The sequence below is a fragment of the Petromyzon marinus genome, chromosome 42, assembly GCF_048934315.1.
Source record: "Petromyzon marinus isolate PM22_M1 ecotype Great Lakes invasive population chromosome 42, UKy_Petmar_22M1.pri1.0, whole genome shotgun sequence".
NCBI classification, from domain to species: Eukaryota; Metazoa; Chordata; class Hyperoartia; order Petromyzontiformes; family Petromyzontidae; genus Petromyzon; species Petromyzon marinus.
In genome coordinates, this window is record NC_133708.1 from 8,294,197 (window position 1) to 8,321,526 (window position 27,330).

Below are 27,330 nucleotides of genomic sequence, written 5' to 3' on the forward strand. Positions count from 1 at the left end.
CACTGCTGGCAGAAGCGTAGAGGTGAATGGATTATAAGAAACTTGCCCCATCGTTTCAGCTACCGCACCGTGAGATCGAACCGGCCACCTCTGGATTGCAAGTCCGTGACATCGTAGCAGCCCCCCCCCCCCCCCATTGAATCACTCTAAAAGTCGCTTAAGACAAAATTTGATGTAGTCTTGTATCATCTTCCCACAGATGGCTGGATAGTGAAGCTAATAATTCACTTGCTTAATCCGCCTACTCCCAATGCAAACCAACTCTTGAGAGTCTCGACAATGATATAATGTGGGTTATGACGTTTTTTTCCCAGGCTACCACAGTCAACTTTCCTCAGTGATGTCTGCCTGATATAAATAAAACGATTGTATTCCATTTATTACACTGGTGACTGGAATTATTTTCAGTAAATGCATAAAAAATAAAGGTAAAGCACAAATCCATGCATTCCGAATGAATGTTCAGAAGTGATGTCCAAAGGGTTGTCACCTGTCCTGGTTTTCCCTGGATCGTCTTAATATTTTAGGTCGTGTCCTGCAAAATATGCAAGTCTTCCCGGAACATTAGAGAATAAGCTTTTACCATTCTAGATTTGAAGCATTCGTGACTGCAAGGATTCATACTCTTTGGTTTTTTCGGTAAAGTCACGTAAGTAAAAAAAAAATGAAAACAACTAAATTCAACCACGACGTTTCGGGTGCTACACAAGCGTCCTTCTTCAGGTGGGGACAACGTAGTGAAAGCGCCTATGTGACTTTACCGAAAAAACCAAAGAGTAAGGTTTTATCAGTTGTGAAATAATAAAAAATAATAATGCACCACTCAAGACAATGCGATGACAACCAGTTGTGTTCCCTCATGGTATTGTGAGATATTCTTCACATGATGTGTCCCCATTTGTTGTTCATTATCTCCCGAGAGGTGGCAACGCGAGATGTCCACCGTGCGGTTGGTTCGGGCTAATTCGTTAAACCTCGGGTGACACCCAAGATGGTTGCAACTCTTACACACTATCCAATACAGGCACTCAATCTCTGCCATTTCTAAATGCACGTATGTTGAACTTATTTCTGCAGCGTACGGAGCCAACCGTGGTAATCGGAGGTAAAAGGCAATGTAATGCCTCGCTCACACCACCGCTGACAGAAGGGAGCTTAATACAGGCCGTTCTCGCTGGCCAGATGTCTCGGAGGGGATGTGAGTATTCACACTTTACCCCAAGGCCGTAATTATAATATATATTGGGGAGGACACATCCCCCCCAATATTCAAATATGCTAAAAATGTCCCCCCCAATATATTGCTATGAAATAGATTTCTGTTTATATGATTGTGGTTATGGTTGTACTTTATGAATCCCTAATCTCTGCCATTACATACAATAAAACAAGAAAAGATAAAAAAAGCAATGTAATACAATACACTATTAGACATTATTGTAAAAAAATAAATAAAAAGTCCATCCTATGTGTTAGTGAATTTTTTTTATATTTTAGGCAGGAAATTCTTTTCAAATTTACATTTTTTTTTCTGGAGGGGGGGGGGGCTCTGGAAGATTTGGTCGCCCCCAATGTTGACTCCATGGCTACGGCCTTGCTTTACCCCACTAAACGCCGATCGACTAGCCGTAGTGTGCCCATTTATACTGCTGGGTGGGCAGAAGTGCGGGGTATTTAATTGGCGAGATGTTAATTACCTCGCCTGGTATACAGGAGGTCGTGTGTTCAATGCCTGCTGCATATTTGGAGTTTGCGTGTCTCTCTCTCCGTGGGTCGCATGGATTTTTTTCCGGTTCCCCCGGTTTTCCCCTCCACATTTAGAATCCACATCATGTATTTAGATGATTTAGCTGCCATATATTTCCACATGATGGTGAGCCACTTCGTTGAGCTGTAATTTGTGGCCAAATAGCATCTGAAAGAAATAGCTTTATAGCTCAGTGATCCTCACCTGGTAACATAAAATAAATGTTTATTTCTGGCAAAATCGCCTGATGAAGCTGGTTCTCATCACCAGTACTCAAATTGTAAACGGCGTGGGTTTACTATCCATCACACCGGTGTGCTAAAATTGTAACTAATTGGTGGCACATTTTCTTTACGTGACAAACCATTCTCATCGGCTGTGTTGCGTTTGGTGGTGGGTTAATGACGCGTTTATATTTACGCGATCTACCCCAAACACACAAAATAAGAAATATTTAAAATATATATTTTTAAACACGCTTTAATGAAATGTACCGTACTAGTAATGGAAGAACTCCACGACTCTAGGAAGTGGCCCCGAAGCTTGCCATAACGTAAGGGGACCGTGGTGATTTACAGCCAACGTCAGTTGAGCGTGGACAATTGGACCCAAGCCGAAACATAACAAATAAAAAAGAATGTTTAAAAAATATACATTTTTATTTTTATGATAGAATATAGTTATTGTCATCAGTATGACATAAATATACCAAGTTTGCAGTCGATATCACATTGAGAAGTGGGTTGAAATTGAGTTACAAGATTTGAGGATGCAACGACAACAACAGAGTGAGTTAAATGAAAGCGTGTAAGAAAAACAACCTTGCTTACAAAAAATAGTTTAAAATGTAATTAAATTAGTTTTTTTTCTTTATAGACAACTAGCTTTACTGACTTGATTCGAAGCTTTCGTGAGTGCAGGAATTACTCACGAAAGCTTCGAATCAAGTCTGAACCACCTCTACGGTGAGGTATGAGGTTTGTGTCTTTGTGTTGTCTCTGCTTGTGTATCTGCCTTTGTGTCTTGGCTTGGATTTGTGTCTCTGTGCTGTCTCTGCCTGTGTGTGGGCCTTGGTGTTTCCGAGTGGGTGCTGCTGCGCCCCTTTGCTCCATGCATGCCTCATGCTAATTTGTCCCATTGTCTCTCAGCCTTACCTTCTCTGCCTATTTAAGGCGACTTCACTGTGTGCTTGTCTCTGTGCTGGTTCGCTCTACTTGGGTGTCTGTGTGTGCGGTCTGTATTTTAAATTTCATACTTAACTTGCAATTTAGCAATCTTTGACTTAGCGTAATCAACCGGACTATGCGTTAATTGTGTTTTGACCGACAGTCTGTGTTGCTTTATATGGTTTCCAAATTTTGCTAAACCCTGTTTGTCTGGTATGCTTCTTTCTCTGTGTCCCCTGTTCTATCTGTGTTAGTTCCCCCCTACTTGGGTGTCTGTATATACATCTGGGGTTATGTGTTTCCTCTCTCTCGTAAATTTAGCTCTTCTGTACCTGATGGTGGCTGCTTGTGTTGCAACCGAAACGTCGTACGCTATTATGTTATTTTATTATTTCTTATTTATACGTGACTTTACCGAAAAAAACAAAGAGTAACTAGCTTTACTACCCGGCTTCGCCCGGGACTTGGATTCACCACGCCCGCCGCCTTTGTCTCCCCAGTGTCGATGTTCACACAGCAGAGCAGTTACTCGTTTGATGCTGAGTCGACCTAGGAGAGGCCCAGGACCGGTTAAAATAATCGTCACCGGTGGTGGCCGTGAGCGGGAATCGAACTCGGGTCGCCGGGTTCGTAGCGCAGCGCGCTAACCACTACACTACAACGCGTTACCCTTCCACACACAGACAACAACAACAACAACAACCGCCATTCGCCACTAAGTGGCGGTGACGTCACCACGACGCTTGTGCCAGGCTATGTGCACCCTGAGGCCACGTGAAGTGTCGAACGCCCGCTGGCAGGAGGTCACTGGGCAGACCCAGGTACCACGGGTCGACTGACTGAGATGACTGGCTGATGCACCACCTGTGCCCCCTACTGTGCCAACCTGCTGTGCTTTAGCCACCCGGCGCTCCGCTCGCTGTTGTGAGCGTCGCACCTCCGCCCTCCGTTGTTGTTGGAGGGCGACTGCCTCCAACTGCCCAGTAGCATCCTTCACGAGCCTCCTCCACAGAGGCCGATCTTGACACCGCTGGTACCAGTCATCGGCAAGTCCACTCAGCTCCACGTCCTCCTGTACCACATCACTCCATCTCTTCTCTAGCCCGTGCCGCGCCCGCTTAGCCCCCTCAATCCGGCCAAACAAAAGCTGTTTCGGCATGCGGTGGCTGGGCATGCGGGCTACATGACCCAGCCATCGCAGCCTTGCCTGCCGGAGGAGCTCACCGATGGGACCCTGCCCAGATCTTTCAAGGATTTGTGAGCTCCTCACACAATCCAGTCTGGTTAAACCCAGGATGGATCGTAGGCAGGCCAGCCTAAATGTTTCTAACCGGCGAAGATGTTCCATTAGGGGGGTCCACGTTTCGCAAGCGTAGAGAAGGGAGGGAATGACCGTGGCCGAGAAGACCTGAAGCTTAGTGCGGAGCGACAGACCAGGTAGCTTCCACACAGCGTTACGCAACCGATGAAAAGATATTGCCGCTCGACTGATTCGGAGTGAGACCTCTGCTGTTAAACTGGAGCCAGTCATAAGCACACTGCCCAGGTATGGGAAACTCTCCACTCTCTCCACAACTGCCCCATCACCGATTGGGAGTTGTGGGGGTGGAGTGTCCGATGGTACAAAATACCCAGGCAGGTGCTTAGTTTTGGTGGGGCTGATGGTAAGGCCCCACCTCTTAGTGGCACGCTCCAGTCTCAGCAGCAGCGTCTCCAACTCCTCCTCTGACTGAGCAGCTATTACCAAGTCATCAGCATACATAACGTGGTTGAGCAATAGGGAGCCATCCCTTGACCGCACCCGGGCATCGATTAGCCTCCCATTATATCTGTACCATATGGAGATTCCCCCGGTACAGCTATTGAAGGCTTCACGAACTACGTGGTCAAAATAGATGTTAAATAATGTGGGAGCCAGAGGACATCCCTGTCGCACCCCAAGGTGTACAGGGAATGGCTCTGACTCCCGGCCACGTAGTTTTACCCGGGCCCGCTCACCATCATGAAGGTCCTTAATGATCGTGAGCAGAGGGTCAGGTACTCCAAAAGCACGAAGAACGACCCAGAGCCCAGGCCTACTGATGGTATCATAGGCCTTGACCAGGTCAATAAAGCAGAGATGTAGGTCTTGTTGGAATTCCCTACACCTCTGCTGTAGCAGACGGACAGAAAATATGGCATCTGTGCAGGACCGCCCTTTCCTGAAACCGCATTGGGGCTCCGCATGCCTCTCCTCAGCGTGCCTGGCAAGGCGATGCTGAATAATCCTTGCCAGGACCTTTCCCGGCACACTGAGGAGTGAGATGCCCCTGTAGTTGTTACAGTCTGTGCGGTCCCCCTTCTTAAAAAGGGGGACCACCAGGGCATCCTTCCAATCCTGTGGAACCCATCCAGTGGTCCAGACTGTTGTTATGATGTCATATAGGGCAGTCTGTGCACAAACGCCACCCTCCCTCAGCATTTCGCTTGGGAGATCATCTCTGCCCGCTGCCTTTCCTGGTCTCAGACTCCGGATCGCCTTCAATACTTCCTCAGCAGATGGCACCTCAGCCAGCCACTCACAGGGGGTGACTTCATCCAATATTTGAGGCACCGCAGCCTCAGCAGGGTCATCCTCACTTTGTGCCACGATGTTTTCCTGGCTGAGGGATTTTCCCTCCCCCAGGATCTCACAGAAATGCTCAGCAAATCTGCGAACCTGTTCCTGGGGGTCGGAAATTGGATCACCGTTTTTTCCCCTATTGATGTTAATAGGTGTGGCGCTGCAGGTTACACACAGACACTCACACATACACAGACACATACACACACAGACACATACACAGCGCAATAACCACTACACTACAACGCGTTACCCTTCCACACACAGACACATACACACACACAGACACACACACACATACACAGCGCGCTAACCACTACACTACAACGCGTTACGCTTCCACGTGCGCGGGTCACGTGACAGATTTGACGTCACAGCTCACTTGCCGTGCAAAAATATATGCATTATATTGCAGTCGAAACGTCGTGAGAATTTTATTGTTTTATATATATATTAATATTTTATTGTTTCCCTTCAACGTGACTTTACCGAAAGAATCAAGAAAATGAATCACTGCAGTCACGAAAGCTTTAAATAAAAAATAAATGCATTATTGAGCTCCCCCCCCCATTAAAAAAGTGTATTTTTATAATTTTTGCATGGTGCACAGTCTGGAAAGTACCCACACGACAAAATTCCAAGTCTGTTGCACGTCGGCAAAGTACGCTGAACATTTTGAACCAAACGCAACGTAAATCACAACAACTTTGCCTTTTAAATATATTTATTTGTAGATTAAAAAAACAGCCCCGCGGCCACGAGGTGGCGCAACAGCCTCAAATGCCGTGGTTAAAGCTCACTCGGCAGTGGCGACGACGAGGCCTTTTGACGTTCGCCTGACGTTCGCCTTCGTTGAGTAGCAGCGGCAACAGGGCGACGTCAGCTCGCCCCGCTTTGCATAGACACGAGGAAGTTTCTCCTTCCTCTCTGGTGCCGACAACGGCGTGGGAATAACCCTCCTCCTTCCCCTCATGACACACACACGCACACACACAAACCATTTCCGCGACTTCTCCTCATGCCAACGAACAATCCGACATGTAGCCCGGTGTTGTCGGTGCAATCCACAATGCTGTTTTTTTTATATAAACTTATTCTCCTATTCTAATGGTACCACGTCGTGACGTCCCGTCGCAGTCCCGCTGTGATGGGGCTTGACACTCGCCCGGCCTCCTGCTGCTGTTGCTGCTGCTGTTGAATGAGAACGGTAAAACTCTTCGCCTGTCGCCCTGTTAATCAGTCACTAACCACAACAACCACCACCACCACCACACGTTAAAGACTTCAACGTGTGTGCGCCTGAACTGTCGTCGTTGTTGTTGTCGTCGTTGTGCATCGTAACGCCGTCGCAAGATGTGGAACGAGGGCGATAATGCGTTCGCGTACGCGGAGCGAAGAGAGGGACGACTGCCCTTCGTGTTGCCTATCCACCGCCGGCTTCGCCTTCTTCACCATCATCATCATCACCATCGTCACGCGGCCTTGCTCATCGCGGTCGTGGTTTTTTCGGCGGGGGTCTTGTTTTTGACCATACTTCCCCACCAATCGCCTACCACAAGACGCCCGGTGCTTGCTGTAAGTAGCAAGGCCTAAGCCCAGGGCCGGCGGAGACGCTGGCCGTGACCGGGAATCGAGAACTCTCTTTGTAGCCCGTGAGGGTGGGCAAGGTGGTTGATGAGTGGTGGGTGGTGGTGGTGGGGCTGAAGCTTCCCGCTTAAATGTTACGGATTTATAAAAAAAAACCTCAAATACTTCTCAACCACACCGTTGTGTGTGTGTGTGTTACGTGGTGTGGCGTGTAGCAGGCACCTGCCCCGGCAGTCTTGTCGAGGCTACGCCAGAGGCGGATCTGCGTCTTCGTTGTGACTTTATTGACACCTAGGCAAAGGTTTTTGAGGTGTTGCTGTTTTTTTTTCTCTCTCTTGGAGAGCTCGTCACATGTCGAAAGCGAAGCTGGGAGATTGATTGAGCCTGTGTGTAAGTCGCTGATGTGTGGGTAGCATCGCGTACAGCAGGTTGCCCGAGGACTTGGGAAATTCATTGTTGTACTGTCAATCTATGTCCCCCCCCACCCCCCGTCTTTACCAACCCTCGCACTTACCAGCGTGGTGAAGTATGGTTAAAGTACCAAAGGGTCAAGCCAACCCCGTGACCCGTACTGCGTGGTGAGATAAAACATTTTTTAAATAAATCCCTGTTAGTCATATAAGTTAAGTGTTTTTTTTAAGTTTCCGATATTACTCATTGATTTGGTTAATCGGTGGTTTTTGGTGACCCTGTAATTTTTTTATCCGTTTGCCAATGTAATTTGTTTAAAGAATGGCCTTGCAAGAACGAGGATTTCACGAAATGTACTCTGACCTATGAACACAATTCGGGGGTGCACGTCCCAACGCAACGCCTGCTACAGAGGCGAATGCTCATCGCACTGTGATCAAACCGAAACGTTAATTCTCAAGAGCTGGAAGTTTGCCAAATTACGTGAGTAACTTACACGTGTGTGCGCAGTTATTGGTGGCTGGACTGATACCATCAACTAACTGCACTTTAAAATACAGTTTAAATAGTCAAAATGTCAATTCAAATTAGAAATACAATCATTCTCAATTACAGTACATGTGTTTACCAAGATTCGAACCCAGGCTCTTATTTACCCTCTTTTGCACTGGCACATCCGAGCCGAGCCTGCGCAGGGACATCACGGTACGAGTGGTTTTCCATTGGCTCTTTGCTGACCTGGCCTCAACAACAAACCCTAAACCGGCTGGGGATTAACCAGTGCCTGGGGTGGAGCTAATACCACGGAAAACATTTCCCATTCCGATGACGTACGTACGTGTACATCATCGGAATGGAATCGGAAGTAAAAGGCCAAGTGGCAGGGCGTGTGGCACCAGCTCTTGTTGAGTGCTGTCGAATCGCTACGGTTCTCTGCGTTGAGTGAATGTCTTTAAAAACAGCGGTGCTCCGCCTCTTCTAAATAAAATTAACTCTGAGCCGCTTGCACTTTTATAAGATTCAGCGGTGAACGGGACACCCACCTTGCAACTTGCAGACGTCTCAGAGTGGGAAAGGGTTAATTGCGTGTGACGTCGGCGGCACTGCTCGGCTTCTGCGGTGGAAAAACAACAACTGGGAGACCTCCTGAGCCACCCGGGCTCACTTGGCACGACCTCGGCGTGGCTTGGTTGTGTAGTGGAAAAAGAGGTGTTAGCGGTGCCGGTTTCAGTGCTCTTAACCCTGAGACAGCCGGCCAGCCACCTCCTGAAGGAGATGTTCGTACACATTTTTTGTTAACTTCATCTCTCGACACCTGTCCGTTCAGATGGTGGTTCGGGTCCTGATCCGGCAGACTTCAAGATGAGGGCTTCCGTGTCGCCCAGAAAGATCTCTCTCGTCCTGCTGTGTGTCGTCGTTTTCCTGCTGCCTGCGGACGGAATCGCTGATGTGGTTCTCCACCTGCAATCCCTCAGCTGTTCAAATTCAGTAAGTGGCGTTCTTGTTGGAGAATATTTTCAGCTCAGTGGGCTGTACCTGGAAAAAATAAAAATAGTTTATCTTTACAGATTTGTTTAGTGAGTTCCTTACCTTTCTTGTACTTTGCACTGCTGTCGTGTTTTGTAGTTGTAACTTTCTGACCCGCCCCTACTGGACATCTGTGAAAAATAATTTCATAGCTCATCGGATTCCTCCTGCAGTATAAAGTAAAGATTCTGATTATGCTGTATTGTTAGGCCATCGCTGGCTCGATTTGTCTAGCGCACTCACTGCATGCCAGGCACAAACCTTGCTCGTTGGCAATTGCTCAGGCCATGTTTGACAGTGACTTCAAGCCTCACAACTGTAGGATTTTTACAGCTTTAGTACCATATTCTCCGGATTAAAAGACACTGCAGAAAGTAAGACTTAACTAAAACTAGATTTTATACAGCGAAATTCACACAAGGCCTCAGAGATTCACGTAAACTAATTCATCCCTTCACATATAAAACTGAATGCACGATTAGCTATGTACGGTACGTATGTATGTTGAACTTCTTTCGCATATACATACATATGTATGGAGTTCTACGTACGTATGTATGTTGAACTTCTTTTGCACCGCATGTAGCCAACCGTGCTAATGGGATCAATAAAACCCGACACATAAAACGAAAATAAAACCAAACAGAATAAAAACAATATAAAAGGCACATAATCTACATAAACTGGAATGCAAATGACATGTATGTTTTATTATGGTAAGTTATATGGCAAGTAAAATGCAACCCCAATTTTTGTGTCATCTTTGAGGGTTCTTCTCGTCATTTACAGATTTAATAAATGCACGTTAATGTTCCACAGACTGAGGATTACAGCATGCTGTACGAAAGACAGCACTCACATTGCACTACCACCGCACAACCAATGCTCACACTGCCACCAGTCTCAGTACTGTAACAGTACCAACACCAGCATGCAGCAGCATAATTTTTTTTCGTTAAATAAAATGTAGTTTTTACAATGGGTCTGACTGAGGACTGAGCAGTGTGAAACTTTCTGGCACGTACATTTGATGCCGAGCACAATTGTAAGTTGCATGTCCAGTTGACTGGTTACAGGACACGTACACATCCCAGTTATTATCAACACTGCTGGATGAGGGCCTCCCAAAGCCACCGTCACCTCTCACAATCATGCGGTGTCATATGCACCGATCACCTGCATACAAACGGATTTCATTGCTCCATCTCCTCAGTCGACGTTCTCTTGGAAGCGTTCCATTGCTTGGCCATGTGCATCGCAGTTGGTGTGCAATGTTGAAAGTTTACTCGGCCACTTGAATGAATCAATGTTTCTTCACCGCTGGCAGCTTCGAGTTAGCATTGCTAATCATTAGACATTTGTGCCGGGTGAGTCTAATCGCTGGGGGTTTACGATTAACTTTCATGGGTCCATGCGCTTAATGGTAATGTCGAGGAAATATTTGGTTTTACAGTGAATACAACCTCTGGGAAACAGCAGTCACAACTCAGTCGAAATGTATTATTCCATTGCATGTTTTTTTATATAATATTATTAATGAAGCCCATGGGCTACATACTGCAATAACCAGGAAATATCACCGTGGTCTCTGGATTGTAAGATGCACCGGAAAGTAAGACGCACCCAAAATTTGTGGCCGGTGTTAATACAGTAATGAATACTGGGGAAAACGCGTGCTCTATAACCTGGAATGTATGGTATATCTGGATATCTGTACAAAGACACTTCATGTTTGTTCCATCAATCCCCATAAAATGCTGGCCAGTTGGTACATATTACAGGATATGCAAATCCCAGTAAACATGGAACGTTGGCTCAATGCTGGTCCAATGCTATCAACCACATGCTAATGTTGACCCAATGTTGCATGTTTACTGGAATGTTAATTCATTGGTGTTCAGCACTATGTTATTATTTCACTATTCTTGTATGTTTTTGTTGTAAAATGTAGTTTTTTGCTTTGCACAGGGCCCCATAGTTTAGATGGAGAGCTCTTGCCAACATCGGGTAGCCCAGCAGAATTTTTTTTTAGCAAGCCGGAGTCTGCCGATGGGACCCAGAAGGTCATAACTAGCCCCTAGTTTGCTTGCATGAACAAATGTTGCTAGATAATATTTGTCTGGAAAGCCAGTAGGCTGATGGACTACAGCTTGTTTTATTTAAGTGTGGAGACAAGCGTAATGGAGTTCTGCTCTATTTGATAAATATTTTTTCGTGACAGTCATGTCAAAGTGAAGCAAAATGGTCCTAGATAAGAGAAGTAATGGAACACTGGGTATGTGTCTGATTGCCAGCAAATCTTGGGGGATTACAGTGTATGGTGTTTTTACTTGTACTCTTTGTTTTTTTATTTGTTATGGTTTGTTGTTTTTACTTGTGTTTTGTGGCTCAATCAAACTAATTAAGAGTTGTCTCTCGAGTGTATCGTTTTCAAGGTGAATTACTTGATTATTCTTTCATTGTGGATGTGTATTTAAAATTCTCAATGGTTTTGTTTCTTTTCAGGATATGAATTGTTCAATAGTTGGTAAGTGTTTTCAATTATTTGTTACGGTTTGTTGTGGGCTCATATTAAAGTCAAATAATGTTATATCACAGAACAAAGATTGAGGGCTGCTAAAGTGATCTCTTATCCACCATCAGGAAGCACTGCACTTTCCCACGCATCCTTTCCCACACACCCAGCTTACAGACATTTCATGAATAAAATTATCACCTGATTAAGTGATAAGCTAAACTTTATAAGATCGAATTTCTTGTGTGTAGTGTTAAAAGTATGGAAGAGCGGTTAGCACATTGCACTTTGAACCGAAGGGACCTGCATTTAATTCGTGGCCATGGCTAACATCGGAGGCGAGTGATATCAGAACTTGTCCTGGGTCCCCCATTCAACAAACAGCGTGGTGAAGTATGATTAAACAAATCTCACAACTAACAGCACACAGAAGCCTTTATCCAGCAGTTAATTGACTGTAAATTATCGTTAGCATGATAATATATTATACTATGGCAATAAGTGTGTTCATCTATGGCCTTTATATTCGACTTTTTAAAATGATATGTTGGTTAGCATTGTGGGTAAGTGTACTTTCTGAAGACTCAGTTATACCGTATTGTCAATTTCCGAAGTGAAATAACTGTTTTTTTACATTCAAGTGCTCTTTGTTTAGTCTCTGCATTTCATTAAAGACTCATACATTTTGAGTAAACAGCTTTCAGCAGAATTCACATGAACATTTATGTGTTTACGTGAGCAACATTTACCGGCCAAACATCCAGGGAACCCTCTGGCAGTCTGCGGAGCAGCGAATGCACTTAATTAAGTGAGACGAAATGCAGACTTGTCACTTCTCATTCGATTTATATTGGACTGTACCACCATATGGGCAGTTTTACGATTTTGGATGTACATTTCAGACACTTTAAACTTGTGCAGGATTTTCATGGTTGTGCTCCATTGCTCTCTGATGTGTTTTGGGGTTACGCTGCTTGTTGTTCAACATGATGTCCGACGTTCCGCTCCACGTGCTGGGAACAGCGCAACACGTTGGACATCATGTCAAACAACATAAGATGTCATGGGACCGTTTTTCCAGTATCAAAGTATGAAAAATAAGAATGGGTTTTACCCCTTCTGGAAATAAAGCAGATGTTAAGATGTATATGCTAGTCAGTTTCAAAGACAATTCATAAATGATCAGAACATATTTATTTGCATGTTCACTTCAAGTATGTGTGGTTAATGCAGACTTGATTCCTTGCAAAAAGTATCTGATTGGTGTTTGAACATCTTAACACCTCCTGTTTCATTGCCAGAAAGGGTAAAACCTATTCTTATTTTTCATAACATGAATAACATTGTTTATGCAAGATATCACTAATACATGAATCGTAATACAGTCTGCGAAACCTACGTATTAATTTATTTGTTCGATGTTTTCCTCCTCACTCCAAACCACATGGCCATACTGTCTAAATCTTAGGTCCCACACTTTGAATCGACAACATTACATACCCCCAAGTTGTGTTTTGATGTCTTCAGTTATCATCTTTCGGTCTTGCTCCATCGCAGCATGTGCAACTTCTGTTCCTTCAATCGTTTTCTCTTCCTCCTTCCTAATTGTCCGGCTCTCCGCTTCATACAATACCATGGGTCTGATTGCAGTTTTATATAACTTTACTTTTAGCGCCATCGGTCTGTTCCTGTTGGACACTATTCCGGTCAACAAACTCTGGCTTAGCAATCATTGGAAGGATTTGATAAACCATTTCGGGTCTTAATTGATTGTTCACGCTTACGGTGGCTTTCAGACCGCATCCATTATTTTCGTCTCCCCCCTCCTCTTTTCCGAACATAGATGGACTCGTCCATCTGAACAAACTGTCAAATCGCTCTCTGTGGTGCTAACGTAAAAAAAAAAACGCCACTTTTTTCAATGTTCTTGCTGTGGTTTTCACACCTGATGATGATTGCTTGTGTTGCAGTCGAAACGTCGTGAGAATTTTATTGTTTTATATTTTTGTTATTTTATTGTTTCCCTTCTACGTGACTTTACCGAAAGAACCAAGAATATGAATCCCTGCAGTCACGAAAGCTTTAAATCAAAACAAGAATAGGTTTTACCTTTCCTGGCAATAAAACAGTTTGTGTTAAGGCGCTAAAACACCAAACAGAAACCTTTTGCAAGGAATCATGTCTGCATTAACCACACGTGGTACTTGTGGTGAACATGTAAACAAAAACATGCTCTGATAGTATATGATGCATTGTCTTTGAAAATGATTGGTCCACACCAGAGACAGCTTTCTTTAGAGCCTAGTTTCAAACAGTGTTAGACCAGAGGACGCCAAAAGGCGAACAGCACAAAGATAATGCCACTGTCAGGGCATGGAGAGCTCGGGTTGAGCAGCTACATCATGGGACCTCCTTTGCCAGCATCAAAATATAACACATCTGTCATCAGGAATGTGGCCTTAAAAGAAAAAATATATATAATGGATGACATTATGGAGTATTGGCCTTTCTCCCTGTCAGATATTTGCATCTCATCCAACCCTACATTATCTCTTTCCCCTTCAGCCTTCTCAGCATCTTCCCTCTGTGCTGATAATGACATGCACTCTGTGTATCCATGGGATGTTTTTTTGCTCTTAGTGGGACCGGCTGATGTCTGCATTCATGGCTGGACCCCCTCGAATCCCATATTGGAGTCGATTGAGACCGCTTTACTGGATGTGGGCCAAGAGGGGCCTATCGCTGTCCTCAACATCACGTGGAGGTTTCTTACAGAGGGTACGTGAGCATTTGTTGCATGTAGTATCAAAATCCCTTTGAACGTACACAAAAAAAAAATCCTTATGGGTCGCTGTGGAGCAAAGCGGGAAAAAAGCGGTTTTAAAGCAATGTTTCGCTTTCTCCTCGAACACAATTATTTTTTGTTTTAACACAGAGGCTTTCACGACCAATATTATCCGTGATAGAGGATTTTTTTGGGGGGTTAGATTGCGTAAATATAAACGTGTCGTTAAACATGAGGATGTGTCCACAATTCTGGCTACCGCCTGATGATGCTGGTTGTAATTACCGGCGAAACGACACGGAACTCGAATTGTAAATTGCTGTGGGTTTACTCTCCGGCCTCGCTCGAGGATTAGCCGCGCTCGCGAGGAAACGAATATCCTTGCACTATGCCCTGCGGTTTAAACTCTGCTCCTCACTCATCGGGGGCGGGGGGTCAGCGACTCGGTGCTGGCGAGAAAGCAATTTTTTGCGGTTTAAACTCTGCTCCTCACTCATCGGGGGGGGGTCAGCGACTCGGTGCTGGCGAGAAAGCAATTTTTTTTATATAAGAAGCAATAACTTAACCACCCTCCTCTGTAGCTAAACAATTTCCATGTCTGTTTTACAGCTCGCGATTTACGTGCTGTTTGGATTGCTCGTGTTTTAGTTTTTACGCGGGCTGTCCAGTAGATGCGGCAGGTTGCGTGTGGTGGAGTAAAGTTGGGGTACACCGTCACCTCTTCCAGCAAGTCTGGTCAGCGTGAAAGAGTACACCAAATACCTCTAAAGATTCCTCCCGTGGAGGCCCTTCTGCCAGCAGTGGTGTGAGCAAGCAATTGTAGGACTGCACCTTAACCTAAGCCACAATTACCCCCCCCCCCCACACACCATTAACCATGGTAATTGAGAGTTGACTGCGTACAGGAGGGCTGTGGCTTTGGCTTTGGCTTGTGGTTTGCGGGGGAGTTATATTGTTTTACGATTGTGGACAGTGTGCGACCCGGGTGACGCTTGCAAATGAGGCTGCCGTGGGCTCTTTTGAGCTTTTTCCTGTTTGAGCAAATGATACCTGAAACGTTCCGTGTGACCCGTGCCTTGCAGCCAGCATCAAGTACCTGAACGGCACCGAAGTGTGCGTGAGAGAAGATGGCGTCAACGGCGCGCCCGTGTGTGTGCGGTACCAGTACCACACACAGTTTACCAGCCAAACTAAAGGTCGCACCCTGCAGCGGGTGAGTGGCTGTCCCCGACAACATCTACAGAGTAGTAAAGGCCCTTAGGCTAGAGCAATATGCAGTATTGAGTCGGTGCTGCACGATTTCGCAATGGTTAGCACATTGCACATTGGACCCGAGTTCGATTCCTAGCCATGGCTAACACCTGAACCAGTCCTGAGCTTTGTCCTTCGCCAAATCCGCACTGACCATTGTGTTGATGTATGGTCAAACAAAGCGTCTGACCAGCAGTGTGGGAAGGACTTCATCCAACGGTGGATTTACATTATTGTCACCTGGTGTAAGAAAAGGGCTTGCTCGGCAGTTGTCCTTTTGCAGTGGTAAGCAATGATGGGCTTATTGTGCTGGTGAGTTCAAATAACGATTGTCTTACGTGTGGCTAGAATTAAAAGTCACATTGTTGGAGCTTGTTGCCTGCACAATTCTGGGAATTCCTGACTTACTTCCTGTTATATTCTGTGGTCTAAAACACCTTCTGTGGTCTAAAACACCCTTCTGTGTATATTATACTTCATTTAAACTCAGGTACCAGCTCAGCGTTTTTCTGAGGTCTGAGCCACCAAGCGACCTCACGCTTCAGTTATTTCTTCTTATATCGCGTTGTCACTGCTGGTGAGCACAGGCCCCGCAGGCTCGAAGTCCCAGGCAGTCGGCAACAAACAGCACGGTTAATACTCACTGTGAATGTTGTAAGTGATAAAGAGTTGGGTTTCTTGAATTGAGCGAGGTTATAGTTTGAACAGAAGCAAATGCAAGAGGGGCATTGGAATGGCTTTGTTAAGAGCTAATGTTGTAATTGTCTTCCCATGACGCTATTTGCACAAATTACCATCTCCCTTGCATTTCAATTAGGAAGGCAATTATAAAAACTGCAGGATTTACATTAAATTGCAATCGTTGGCATGAGGTTGTACTCTTAATTTTTCAAAATCAAATTGGATATTGTCTAAATGGCCACTTTATTTTGATTGCCTTGCACTTAAACATCGTGCTGTTCTCATTCCCTACAGTGGCAGTACAGCTTCACTGGGTTTGAAGTGGAACAAAACAAGACCTATGAGATTAACGTCAAGAACCTTCCAAGGCATTGTGACCGAGACACAAATCCACGAAGGACATACCTAGCCCCAGGTGAGTGCTGCACCAACCATACTGCCAGTGTCGTCAGCGTGACTTTTTAATATTTTTTAAATTTTTACCAGGTAAGGCTCACTGAGCTATGTAGCTCTTTTTCAGAAATGACCTGGCCACAAATGATAGCACAACGAAGTGGCTTATCATGATGTCGAAATTTATAGCAGCCAAATACTCAAAGCGCATGTTGAGAAAAATCCATGCGATCACGGGGAGAACGTCCAAACTCCAAATATCCAGCAGGCTTCAGGGTCGGGATTGAACCCACGAACTCCTGTATACCAGGCGAGGTAGTTAACATAAAACCACCCTGGACAATCGCTTTACATCGTTGTCATCGTCAACCATTATCTATTCACTGCTGGACGAAGGCTTCCCCAAGTTATCTGCATCTCTTATGGTTTTCTGATGCGACAATCATCTAGCTGCTGCACATGAGCTGATTTCATCGCTCCATCTCCATGGTGGACGAGGTCTCAGGTGCGTTTCCTCCTTTGGCTGCCAATCCTTCGCCAGTCTCGACCACTGGGCATCATCCCTTGCTCAGCGTGATACAATTTGCATATCAACTTAGCCAAAGTGAGGGAAAAGCTAATTACAGGCAAATACAAGATAGTTAACATGAAAGAAGTCTATTTAAGGGGGCAGTCAATTTGAGACCAACTCCGATCAACATGCAATAATCTGTAACTCCGGTGAATTATTTAGAACACTGTTTTCTCTTAACATTATGCACTTTGATATTTCATTAACACAGGCTGCAAAGAAACACCGATGAAGATGACCTTTTACTGCATTCACACGGGTATGGAACAACTGCTCAGAGTTGCACTTGGGATAAATACCGGGCACACATATCAATGCGTCACGCGTGAGAATGAATCAGTAGCGACTTGTGCTAATTTATATGCTAACCTTACATGATAGCTAATGGCGTGAACACAACTGTACCAATGAGAAGACAAAAATGATAACACGAACTCCGCTGTGCCGTGCCAGCCTGTTACGGCTCAGCAGGGACCAGGTCGTTTTTCCACTGCAGAAGCCAAGCCGTGCGACTTACGTTCAAAATGTAATGAAAAAGTCGCATGTAAGTGACGCTGCTACGTTGTGGACTGAGTTATGCCACAGGCAATGAACGTGCTGGTAGCCCCTCCTCTGGCCCTGCTTGGCCCCATGTCTGATCCAGATGTCTTGTAAGATCAGCGTACCACGGTTTGGTTCCGGATCGGCATGGTTAATAGCCAGTGGAAAATAGGATGTGTCTGTGGAAAACGTATACGGGAGATTAAATATATTTTTACAGCAACAAACAGTGACCATGAAATTACTGGGTTGGGGCAGTTAATCATTCGATATTATAGGCCATGGCCAATCCACTGCTGGATGAAGGCCTCCCCAAGTTGCATCACCTGCCATAAACCTGCAATGTAATGATCCACCTGGCACCTGAGTGAAGCATTCAATGCTCGATTAATACCAATGGCATGAAAGCTCCCCGTTATCAGTGAGGAAGCAGATTATGGTTGTTATTTGTTTTGTATATTGTAACGTGCATATTTTGCATGTGCCAACTCTTCTATCCATATTAATCTTGAGGGTGCAAGCAAGTAACACCATTAAGGATATTGAATAACTATTAGCAGTACACTTCTGGTGTTATTCAAGAGTAATCTGAGCTCCTGTTCACCCTTGCCTGTTCCGAGATGTCTGCAAGGTGCAGGTTGGGTGTCCCGTTCACCGCTGAATCTCGGAATGCACAAGCGATTCAGCGTTCATTTGATTTAGAGAGGTGTCGTGTCTTTTTTTAAAAGACTTTGTACTCGCCGCAGAGAACTGTAGTGACATAACCGCACCCTATAATACCTGTTACCAAATTGTGCTATGTGCCCTCCCGCACGGCCTTGTGGGAGCCTCGGTACCGTCTTCCGACCTGAAGACGTACCGGTGAAGTTATTTTACTTAAGTTTTTCTTCCGATTCCATTCCAGTGACGTTCACGTATTGTCATCAGAACAGAATCGGAAGAAAAACTGCTGGATGTAATCTCCTTCGAAACGTCAGTACCCGTTTAAATGTTGTTAGGTTACTCTCCAACAACAACGCCGGTAGTGCTGCTGCTGAAGCAGTCATAGAGTTGACACGGCTGATTGCCGTGACACTTTTCTTTATTGGCTGTGTCGGGTGGAGGAGGGTTTACGACACACATTTTTTACATGGCCTCGCCCAAAATAAGCCGATTATGGATTATAATATCGCTCGTGAAAGCCTCCGTGCTAAAAGTAGAAGTAATGTTGCTGCTATTTGTTTCGATTGAGTAATTTGTGGGTAATATTTCGAATGTGGACCATGACGCCGACACGAACGTGGCCTTGTCCTTTTCAAATAACATCGCGGGATCTGCAGCGACCACCGTGAAGCGGACGGCGCGTGGTGTGTTTACGGCGGATACACCCGCAGTGTTTAAGCAGGGCGGCCGTGGAGCTCGAAACGCATTTGACTGCTTTAAATATCCACGTGATGAGCTACTGCATTGAACTACCATTTCTGGCCACATCGTTCCTGAAAAAGAGCTTTATAGCTCAGTGGGCCTTATCTGTCATAATAAGGCATTGTTTATAGTTTGTCACTGTGAAGAGTGGAATACACGAAGGGAAGCCTTTGCCATGCAGCGAGATTTTAATGGCTAACGAAGAATGGTTATGATGATAATAATAATAGTTGTGCAACTCTGAGTGTAAAGTCAGGCATGTGCTCTGATGTGACAGGAAAGAGCTGGGAGCCAGAAATCTCCGCTACTATGAGCGACGGTTTCCTGCACATCGCTTTCACGGCAAGCAACCACTCGCGAAACTACACGCTGCGGCTACAGGGCCATGGTGTAGATATACATCGGCAAATTACGCAAGTAAGCTCCTCACAAATTTGTTGAGTGCGTTTGCACCGTTGTGCGAGTGTTGTGTCTCGCTTAATGAATGCCCGTGTTAAAAAGTATCCACACACCAGGGGTTGCTGTACTTTTCCACACACCCTACTACACACTCGTTACTTTTAAATGCAGCAGCTCCTATGTCGTTAGATTTCTTTATAAAAAATGTTTTTACGTAAATGTTTTTCTCTTCGTGTTTTTTCCCGAGCTTGATTGCGATTCTGCGTCCATCATCAGGTGGGAAAGCTTTCTCACCTGATGATGGACCTGGGAAAGCTTTCCCACCTGATGATGGACGCTTGTGTTGCGCCCGAAACGACGTGATTTATTTTATTTTATACCTACGTGACTTTACCGAAAGAACTAAAGAGTATGGATTCCTGCTGTCACGAAAGCTTCAAATCAATAAATCTGAATATATATTTTTTCAAGCTGGATATTTTTTTTTTACTAAATAAAGTGAAAAATCTTACGTGATATAATGGGGTTTTTGCAAAAAGTATCAACATATAGGAGATCAGTGGTGGAGCGATATGTGCACTGTACTATAATCCTCCTGACCCGAGTTCAACTAGTAGCTAGGCTAATATTGGTGACAAATGGTATCTGAACTGGTCCTGTGGACCCCAATCCACCGACCCACACTGACCAGCGTGGCGAAGTATCGTCAAACAATCCTGATGACTGACACGACGTGGTGAGGCCTTCATCCAACTGTGGATTGACAAAGGACTGCAATTACTATTGCTTTGAATTCGGTTAGCATAGTATGTTCCAGTACATCACAATTTCACACGGATCACTATAAAATTCACACGGTAACTTAATTAAAGCTTTATTTTTGGTCAGGTTCAAATTCATTGGCGTCGATGCCGTTGCACCTTCTGCCAGATCCCATAGCGATTGCAGAGTTGACAATTGGCCTCTGAGGACCACAATTACAAGATCCCCACCAACCGGCTCTAATCCTTCCCTTCCCTTGGTCGCTCCTGTTGCCACGACCTGCCCTCCTCCATCCTGCACATGTGCATGCTCCTCCCATTTCAACCTCCTCTTCCTCGTTGCAACTACTCTTTTTGGATTGCTTACACTATCCCTGCCACGGTATTCCCAGCTTCCTCTGCGTACGGCCACATTCATCAAGGCCAGCGGGGCCATTGCATAAAATAGCTGGGAGTTAATATTTTCCATTAGTTTGCAATGCAAACTGGTGTGAAGCAAAGGGGGACATTTGACTTCAGAATATTGTGCATACTGGTCACAGATGTTTATTTATATCGTTGCTTTGGTTGGTGGCATGCTCACATCATGTGCTCGAATTAACGTGCGATCACGCAACACCTGTTTTGGTAGGACATAGCAGAGCTGATTGAGATGAACATTACGGCTTTCAAGAAACCACTTGAGTACGCAGAGTACACAATTACGGTAAGAGAATTAACTGATTGATATTAAAATCGCCGAGACAACATGTAGTGCCTACTCTTGTGGCTAATGCTGTGTTTTTTTTCCCTAAGATTACTGATAGGCGCTTATAACAGCCAATCTGGGAACTCAATACAAAAAGTATGTGTTCATATACAGGCAATTACCATATGGGTCTTTCTCAGTGCACTGATGAATGAATGCTGCTGAAATGAACTCCCAGAAGGCCGTAGGGCTGATGGGTTGCGTAAAAATAATCACATTTATTTTTATCCGGAGACAGGAGGCAGTTTGCTTATCTATTTTGTAAATGATATGTCTGCATCTCCATTCAGACCTGTTAATTTTGTCTCATCACAGTCAGTGATGGGCAGCCGTCATCTCTCACGCTTGTTGGTTTCAGTCCACTCAGTCACAATTGACTAAAATCAAAATACGAAGAACACTTTTTAAAATAATATTTTCGACGCTAACTTCACGAACAAAATTAAATCTGCGAATCGCCTGACGGAATGAAGGCTTCCGAAATGGACTGGCTTGGCAGCTTGTTACTGACAACATGTATTGTTTCTTCACAGCTGAAGCCACATTTTGCACTCTGCGGAGATGCATGCGACGAGCTTATCAAAACCTTTTCATTCTGTACGTATCCTGCACAGCAGTAGCTCATTTGCTAATTTTAACCTTTTCCCCTTCTGACGACATACGTGTACATCATCAGTTTCTCTTCTGATTCCTTTCCGATGCTGTTCGTGTACATCATCAAAACGAAACCGGGAGAAAAAATTAAGTAGCTTTGTTGGTACCGAGGCTCCCACAAGGCCATGCGGGAGGACGTGTGGCACAGTTTGGCGCCAGCAATCGTTGAGTGCGGTCGTGTCGCTACGGTTCTCTGCGATGAGTGCGATGTCTTCAAAAAAAAAACAACGGCGCTATGCCTCTCGAAGTAAAATTAACGCCGAGCCGAGTTGCGCGCTCGGAAATTCAGAGGTGAATGGGACACCCACACCCTGCGACTCGCACCTCCGATTAGCACAGTTGGCTACGTACGGTGCGAAAGAAGTTCAGCGTACATTAGAACGGTTAACTTCTCACGCCCGGTTATGCGCTGGCCGAGGAAAGCACTGACGTTTGAAATGTGCTGTTTGCAGATCCACCTTCGCCAAGTTCGCCCCCGCCTCTACAGGTGAAGTCGCCGATCATCGCAATCCTTGTGATTTTGATTTTCCTCATGGTCTTCCTCGCCGTGGCATTGGCTTATTACAAAAAGGGTAAGTTGACGTCGTTAGTTTTGTCACCCACCCGCACAGATGATTTGCAGCCGCTGTGACAGCTGTGGGACCTGCCGTGGCATAACGGGAAGCAACACGGCAGTGCAATGCAGACGGGTAGCTGGTTTGATTCGATCTCCCGGCGTGCCAGTTGAAATGACGGATGGCCGATAGAGTCTAGATGTGTACACCACATTTCGTCAATCGGCAGGTCGCGTGCGTTGGGGTAAAGTGTGAGCACTCCCACCTCTTCCAACGCATCCATGTTCAGCATGGAATAGTCCACCAAAAACCCTCCAGAGCTCCCTCCAGTGGAGGCCCTTCCGCCAGCATCGGCATGCGCGAGCAATTGCAGGGCTGCACCATTTAACATTACCACAGACTGGTACTATCTGTGCGGTGGCTCTTCACAAGGTGTGATTCCTGGTCATTTGTGGAGCGACGGAAAACCAACGGAGGAGCACAGGGGGCCCGTCTCTGCCTGTGAATGGTCTGAAGTTTTGGTGCGAGTCCAAGGCTGGGACTGAAATCGACCGAGTATTTGTGTTATCCCGTGCAAAATGTTGAGGCCAGAACTTGCTCTAAAGCACGAGTAAACATTCAATAAACAATTGGTATTCACACCGTGTCTAATTGCAACTGCGTTTCAAGACGCTGTACAGAAAAGCAAATGGGGTAAGGGTATCTAGGGAAAAAAGAAGAGAGGGTTAATAAACGGGAGGAAAACCTTGAGCCTGTAGTTTAACAGAGGTAGGGAGTCAACAGCCTGGCTAGCAAGGGATTTTCCGACCTTGGGGGCAGCAGAGGAGAAAGAGTGACCTCACTCTTGATTGTCATTCAATCATTTTATTACTTTCCTCTGCCTGGCTCTCAAAAATATGCTAAATGTATAAACCGTATCACATGTAATTAGTTTTATTGCACGCAGTGCACAATTGTAAGCTGCAAGTGTTTGTCTTGCATTTTATGTAGGGTTTACAATTATTAGTTTCGTCGTTAAGTGTTAACATGTTCTTTCATATTTCAGGTGGAACAAGATGCAACACACCAGAAGTTAAGTACTTCCCACCGAGGAGCCCGAGGAAAGTTCTGATCGTCTACTCCCAGGACCACGCGCTTTTCCGAGACATCGTTCACCAATTTGCAAATTTTCTGCAGAGAAACTGCAACGTTGAAGTGGTCCTTGACCTCTGGCAAGTGAACAACATCGCAGACGTCAGCTATTTGCCGTGGCTGTCCAAGTATATCAATGACCCGGACGTGGCCATCATCATAGTGTGCTCCAAGGGAGCCCAGGCCAAGTGGCAAGCAATGTGCTGCCCGTCCGCGAAAATCACACTCAAGGAGGACGCAAAGTCGCCCCTGGGAGACACGTTCACCCCGGCGATGAGCCTAATCGCTGGCGACTTCCAACGGGGCTCGTACGGAAAGTACTTGGTGGTATACTTTGACGACGGCAGCAGCAGCAAGGACATTCCCCTTCCATTGCACGTGACCGTTAAATACAAACTCATGAAGCACTCGGAAGAGCTCTTCTTTCGGATTCATAACATGGAGCAGCACGCGCCGGGCGCCAACTACAGCGTCCCTAGCGTCTCCGGAGATAATTACCACACGGACCGACGCGGCCAGGAACTGAAGGCGGCACTGGACAAGTTCAGGCAGTGGAAAGCAGAGCACCCACACTGGTTCGAAGAAGAGACCAGCGGTAATCATCACGACGCTCCGGGAGAAGAAAGTGAAGACGCAGGTGATGACGGTGCGGAAGGCATTAGGATGCTGGAAACGAGGCTGCTGTATGTGAAACCAGATTTTACGTCTGCAAGCTACAGAAATGACAATCTACAGCCCAGCGTTACAGAGGCCGTCAATATGCACACCGTTCCAGTGGGAAATGTTTGCCTCGCTGCAGAGTGCAACATTCAGCCACCAGTAATGTTGGAAACCATGAATGATGACGCACAGGGACAATACAGCAGCTTGCAGTTTGCACCAAGTTGCGGCTGCGGTGTTTCGGACCCACTTCTTATGGTTCACGCCGCTCCGTTAAACGAAGGTTCTGCCGCAATGTGTAATCCTGTCCACCAGCCGTTTCAGGGACCGGACATGCCCAATGGATTACCGCCAGAAGTCCATTTCGTGCAGTTTCCAGATGGGTTCTGCCACCAGGCTCCAGTATACCCCGAGATGTATCACGTTCACGCAGACGTCAATTTGCCGCCACAACTTGGAGATCAATGCTTGTCCATGTATGGCGATGGACACGTGGGGTTACACGACGATCTAAGTAGCTCACGCGGCTGTTCAGGTGGTGAGGGTCTTGGGGATGAAGATGCCCCATTATCAGAAGATGCAATGAAGCACCTCATGCAAGTGATGCTCCAAAGACAGTAGAAATAACTGGACTTTACTGGGTTGCATTTCCATTAAGTTGCCAGAAAGGGGAAACTACTATTTAATGACACTTTTACATTTATAGACTAAGTCTTTTCTGATTTAGAAACGAATACTCATGCAAGATGATTTACACTGGATAATTATTTTTGCAACCGGTTGGAAATTATGCTGATGATCTTTGTCAAAGGAACCCATTTTTTTTATCCAAATTCCCTTGCTTAGGAATGTTGAGGTACATGGACTGGTCACGTGTCTTTCGATCTACAATGTGTATAACTTTGTGCACAGTTATCCATATTTGATATTAGTACCATAACTCTAGAAACACTACAAAACAATGTTGCTGAACATGATCACTCTAAACTTTGTACTGTTGAGGGTAAACTGCTGCAATAAACTCTATAATAAAAATTGCAAACCACCCCGAACAACTTTATTCCCACCACAACAAAAAAAAGCGTTAAACCCCGATACGATAACCACCGTTCAATTTTCAACAATATATACAATTTTTCATGTTTACAGCGAAACACGTGTGCACTGTAGACAGTTATTTTAATCAATCATTTTTAAGCCAATCATACAAACTTTAATTCATATATACATTTTATATCCTTTACATAGCGTGCTTTAAACAAATGGCACGTTTATTCCATATCCAAGCCTATGACCCCTTATATAAAACTGCACGGAACAATCAACTTAGCGTAACATTCCAGGGTTTTACCTCGACCTCTTTCACACTAATACATCCAAACCTTGCTGCCGGGGCTTTGCCGAGCTGGCATGGCTCAGGAGGGCACGGGGTTGTTTTTTCACTGCAGAAGCAGAGCCGTGCCGCTGACCTGGCATGCAATGCACGAATATCAAGATGCATGTGGATGACGCAGTCGCGCACAAACGGATATACGCATACAAACTGATAAACAAGGCAAAGATCAGCCTTAGACTGTTGGGGCAAGTGCTGTTAGCGAGCACCTATGATGAACACACACACTTCAGCCCCCCCCCCCAAGGCTTCAAATTGCTCGATGTCATTTTGTTCATCCTCTTCATGTATGATGGAGTCGCACGCAATTAGGGTCATGAGCCTCGCGCCCCTCTCCACGAGCCAGATTCAGAGGCCAGCGTATTACGGTTTGGTTCCAACTCGGCATGGCAGTCAATGGGAAAACCACCCCGTATCACGAGGGCCCCCCCCCCCCCCCGCACTGGCTCGGCACGCGTACGTGGCAATGGAAAAGGTGTAACACAGTTCCCGATCCGTAAACTTGGGTTATCTAGTCTCCTCTGCGGTGCCAATGCAAGTAAGTGGCTTCAGGCAGCTTCGGGCAACAGCGGCGGTGGCCTTGGGAGTCACCAAACGAACGGCGCTCGCTCGCGCAGCATTCTCACTCCGAACCGCTCCCACTCGCGCCGGTGAATCCACAGTTCCTGCGCCGTGTCGAGGCAAGCCAGCACCACGCCGCCCTTCCACGCGGTCAGCCGCGGGTCCGTGTCCTGTCAAAGAAACGGAAACCACACGCGCGGCTTTATTAGGTGTGCAACAGCTGGCGGCGGCGGTGGAGAAATTATTAAAATACTCGTTCGTCGGCAGCGTTGGGGGGCCTACGGCCTACGAGCAAGCATATCCTTGCATGCGGCCGACTGGCGACGCCAACTGCTTATAACAAAGCGTGGCGTGTAAACGGCACCCTTTTAAAATGTAATCGGCAAGTGTTTGTCAATCGTTTGATAAATGTGCCTCGTCTGTAGGGTACGTCCCTTTAGGCAACACAGATTTTTAATAAGATGCCCTTCACATTGAATCATCTCGACAGCCCTGCAGTGTAACAATACACCTTCACACAAGCAAATTGCAGCTGGGGATTCGTCCTGGCTGACGACTGCTAAAGGAACAGTCTGGTTTCTCTCCGCCCCGATGACAGTGGCCTGCTCTCAACCGTGTCAGGCATGACACTGATGAAACAAGTGGACTACTCCACTCAGCTACCACCCTGGATGCCAGAGAATGGCTTACAAAATAAAAAATACAATTGTAGCATTTTTCGTTGGGATTTTTAATAGTTATTATTTTAAACGATATATGAAAAATGAAGACCGCTGCAGGTGTAAGTCAAGGGGCCGGTGGGTTGTGTAAAAAATCCTTTTTTTTTATTAACGTGAAAGGCGAAAGAACGTTTACTGGACAACAGCCATTAACATTTGTCTGGAACATTTGGTGCACCTTTGGTCGTGTGATGACCTCCACGGTTTCCACAAGGCGGCGGAAAGAGGGTGGCATCTTGTTGATGATGCGATGCTGGAGGAATTCCTGGGCTCCCGGGAAGAGAAGTCCCCCACCCACCACCAGTATACTGCTGTACATCTTCCTCTTGGTCTCCTCCGAGGCTAAGGAAGGTTACAGGGAACACATGTTACTGTTGAGGTTGGCGAGCGAGCCATTGGACGGCTTGAGGAGTGGCCTCCTGAGTATCTGAAATGCTGAAGCACATCGCTATAACAAACTTGGTAATGGCATTAAGCTACACGGTAAATTGGATTTTCTGAAGGGGTTTGTAGCTTTCGTGAATGTGTGGTGTCCTCAGCTTCAACAAGAACCGGATTGTTAATGTGGAG

At 45.8% G+C, this 27,330-nt stretch overlaps 2 protein-coding genes across 4 annotated transcripts in view; one reads left to right on the forward strand and one right to left on the reverse strand.

The window, feature by feature from the left end:
- Positions 1-6,590: 6,590 nt before the first annotated feature.
- On the forward strand, positions 6,591-25,129 carry LOC116951206 (interleukin-17 receptor A). 3 transcript variants are annotated; one of them, XM_032969689.2, is made up of 12 exons: positions 6,591-6,722; positions 8,841-9,001; positions 11,546-11,567; positions 14,196-14,333; positions 15,423-15,553; positions 16,567-16,687; positions 17,448-17,495; positions 19,458-19,597; positions 20,972-21,046; positions 21,622-21,685; positions 22,195-22,314; positions 23,342-25,129. In XM_032969689.2, exons 2-12 carry the CDS (start codon positions 8,876-8,878, stop codon positions 24,706-24,708), a joined length of 2,352 nt encoding a protein of 783 aa, XP_032825580.2. In that variant the 5' UTR covers positions 6,591-6,722; positions 8,841-8,875; the 3' UTR covers positions 24,709-25,129. The 3 variants fall into 3 exon arrangements, with proteins under 3 accessions (XP_032825580.2, XP_032825579.2, XP_032825581.2); XM_032969688.2 differs by lacking the exon at positions 6,591-6,722 and adding an exon at positions 6,974-7,090; XM_032969690.2 differs by lacking the exon at positions 6,591-6,722 and adding an exon at positions 7,659-7,680.
- Positions 25,130-25,249: 120 nt separating this feature from the next.
- The window catches only part of ACTR8 (actin related protein 8), a 31,745-nt gene continuing 29,664 nt past the window's right edge, over positions 25,250-27,330 (reverse strand). The window contains exons 13-14 of the mRNA XM_032969692.2: positions 26,939-27,102; positions 25,250-26,211 (exon numbers count right to left, since the gene is read on the reverse strand). Coding sequence (XP_032825583.1) covers positions 26,068-26,211; positions 26,939-27,102 — 308 coding nt within the window. The 3' untranslated portion in view covers positions 25,250-26,067. The remainder of the gene's footprint in view (positions 26,212-26,938; positions 27,103-27,330) is intronic.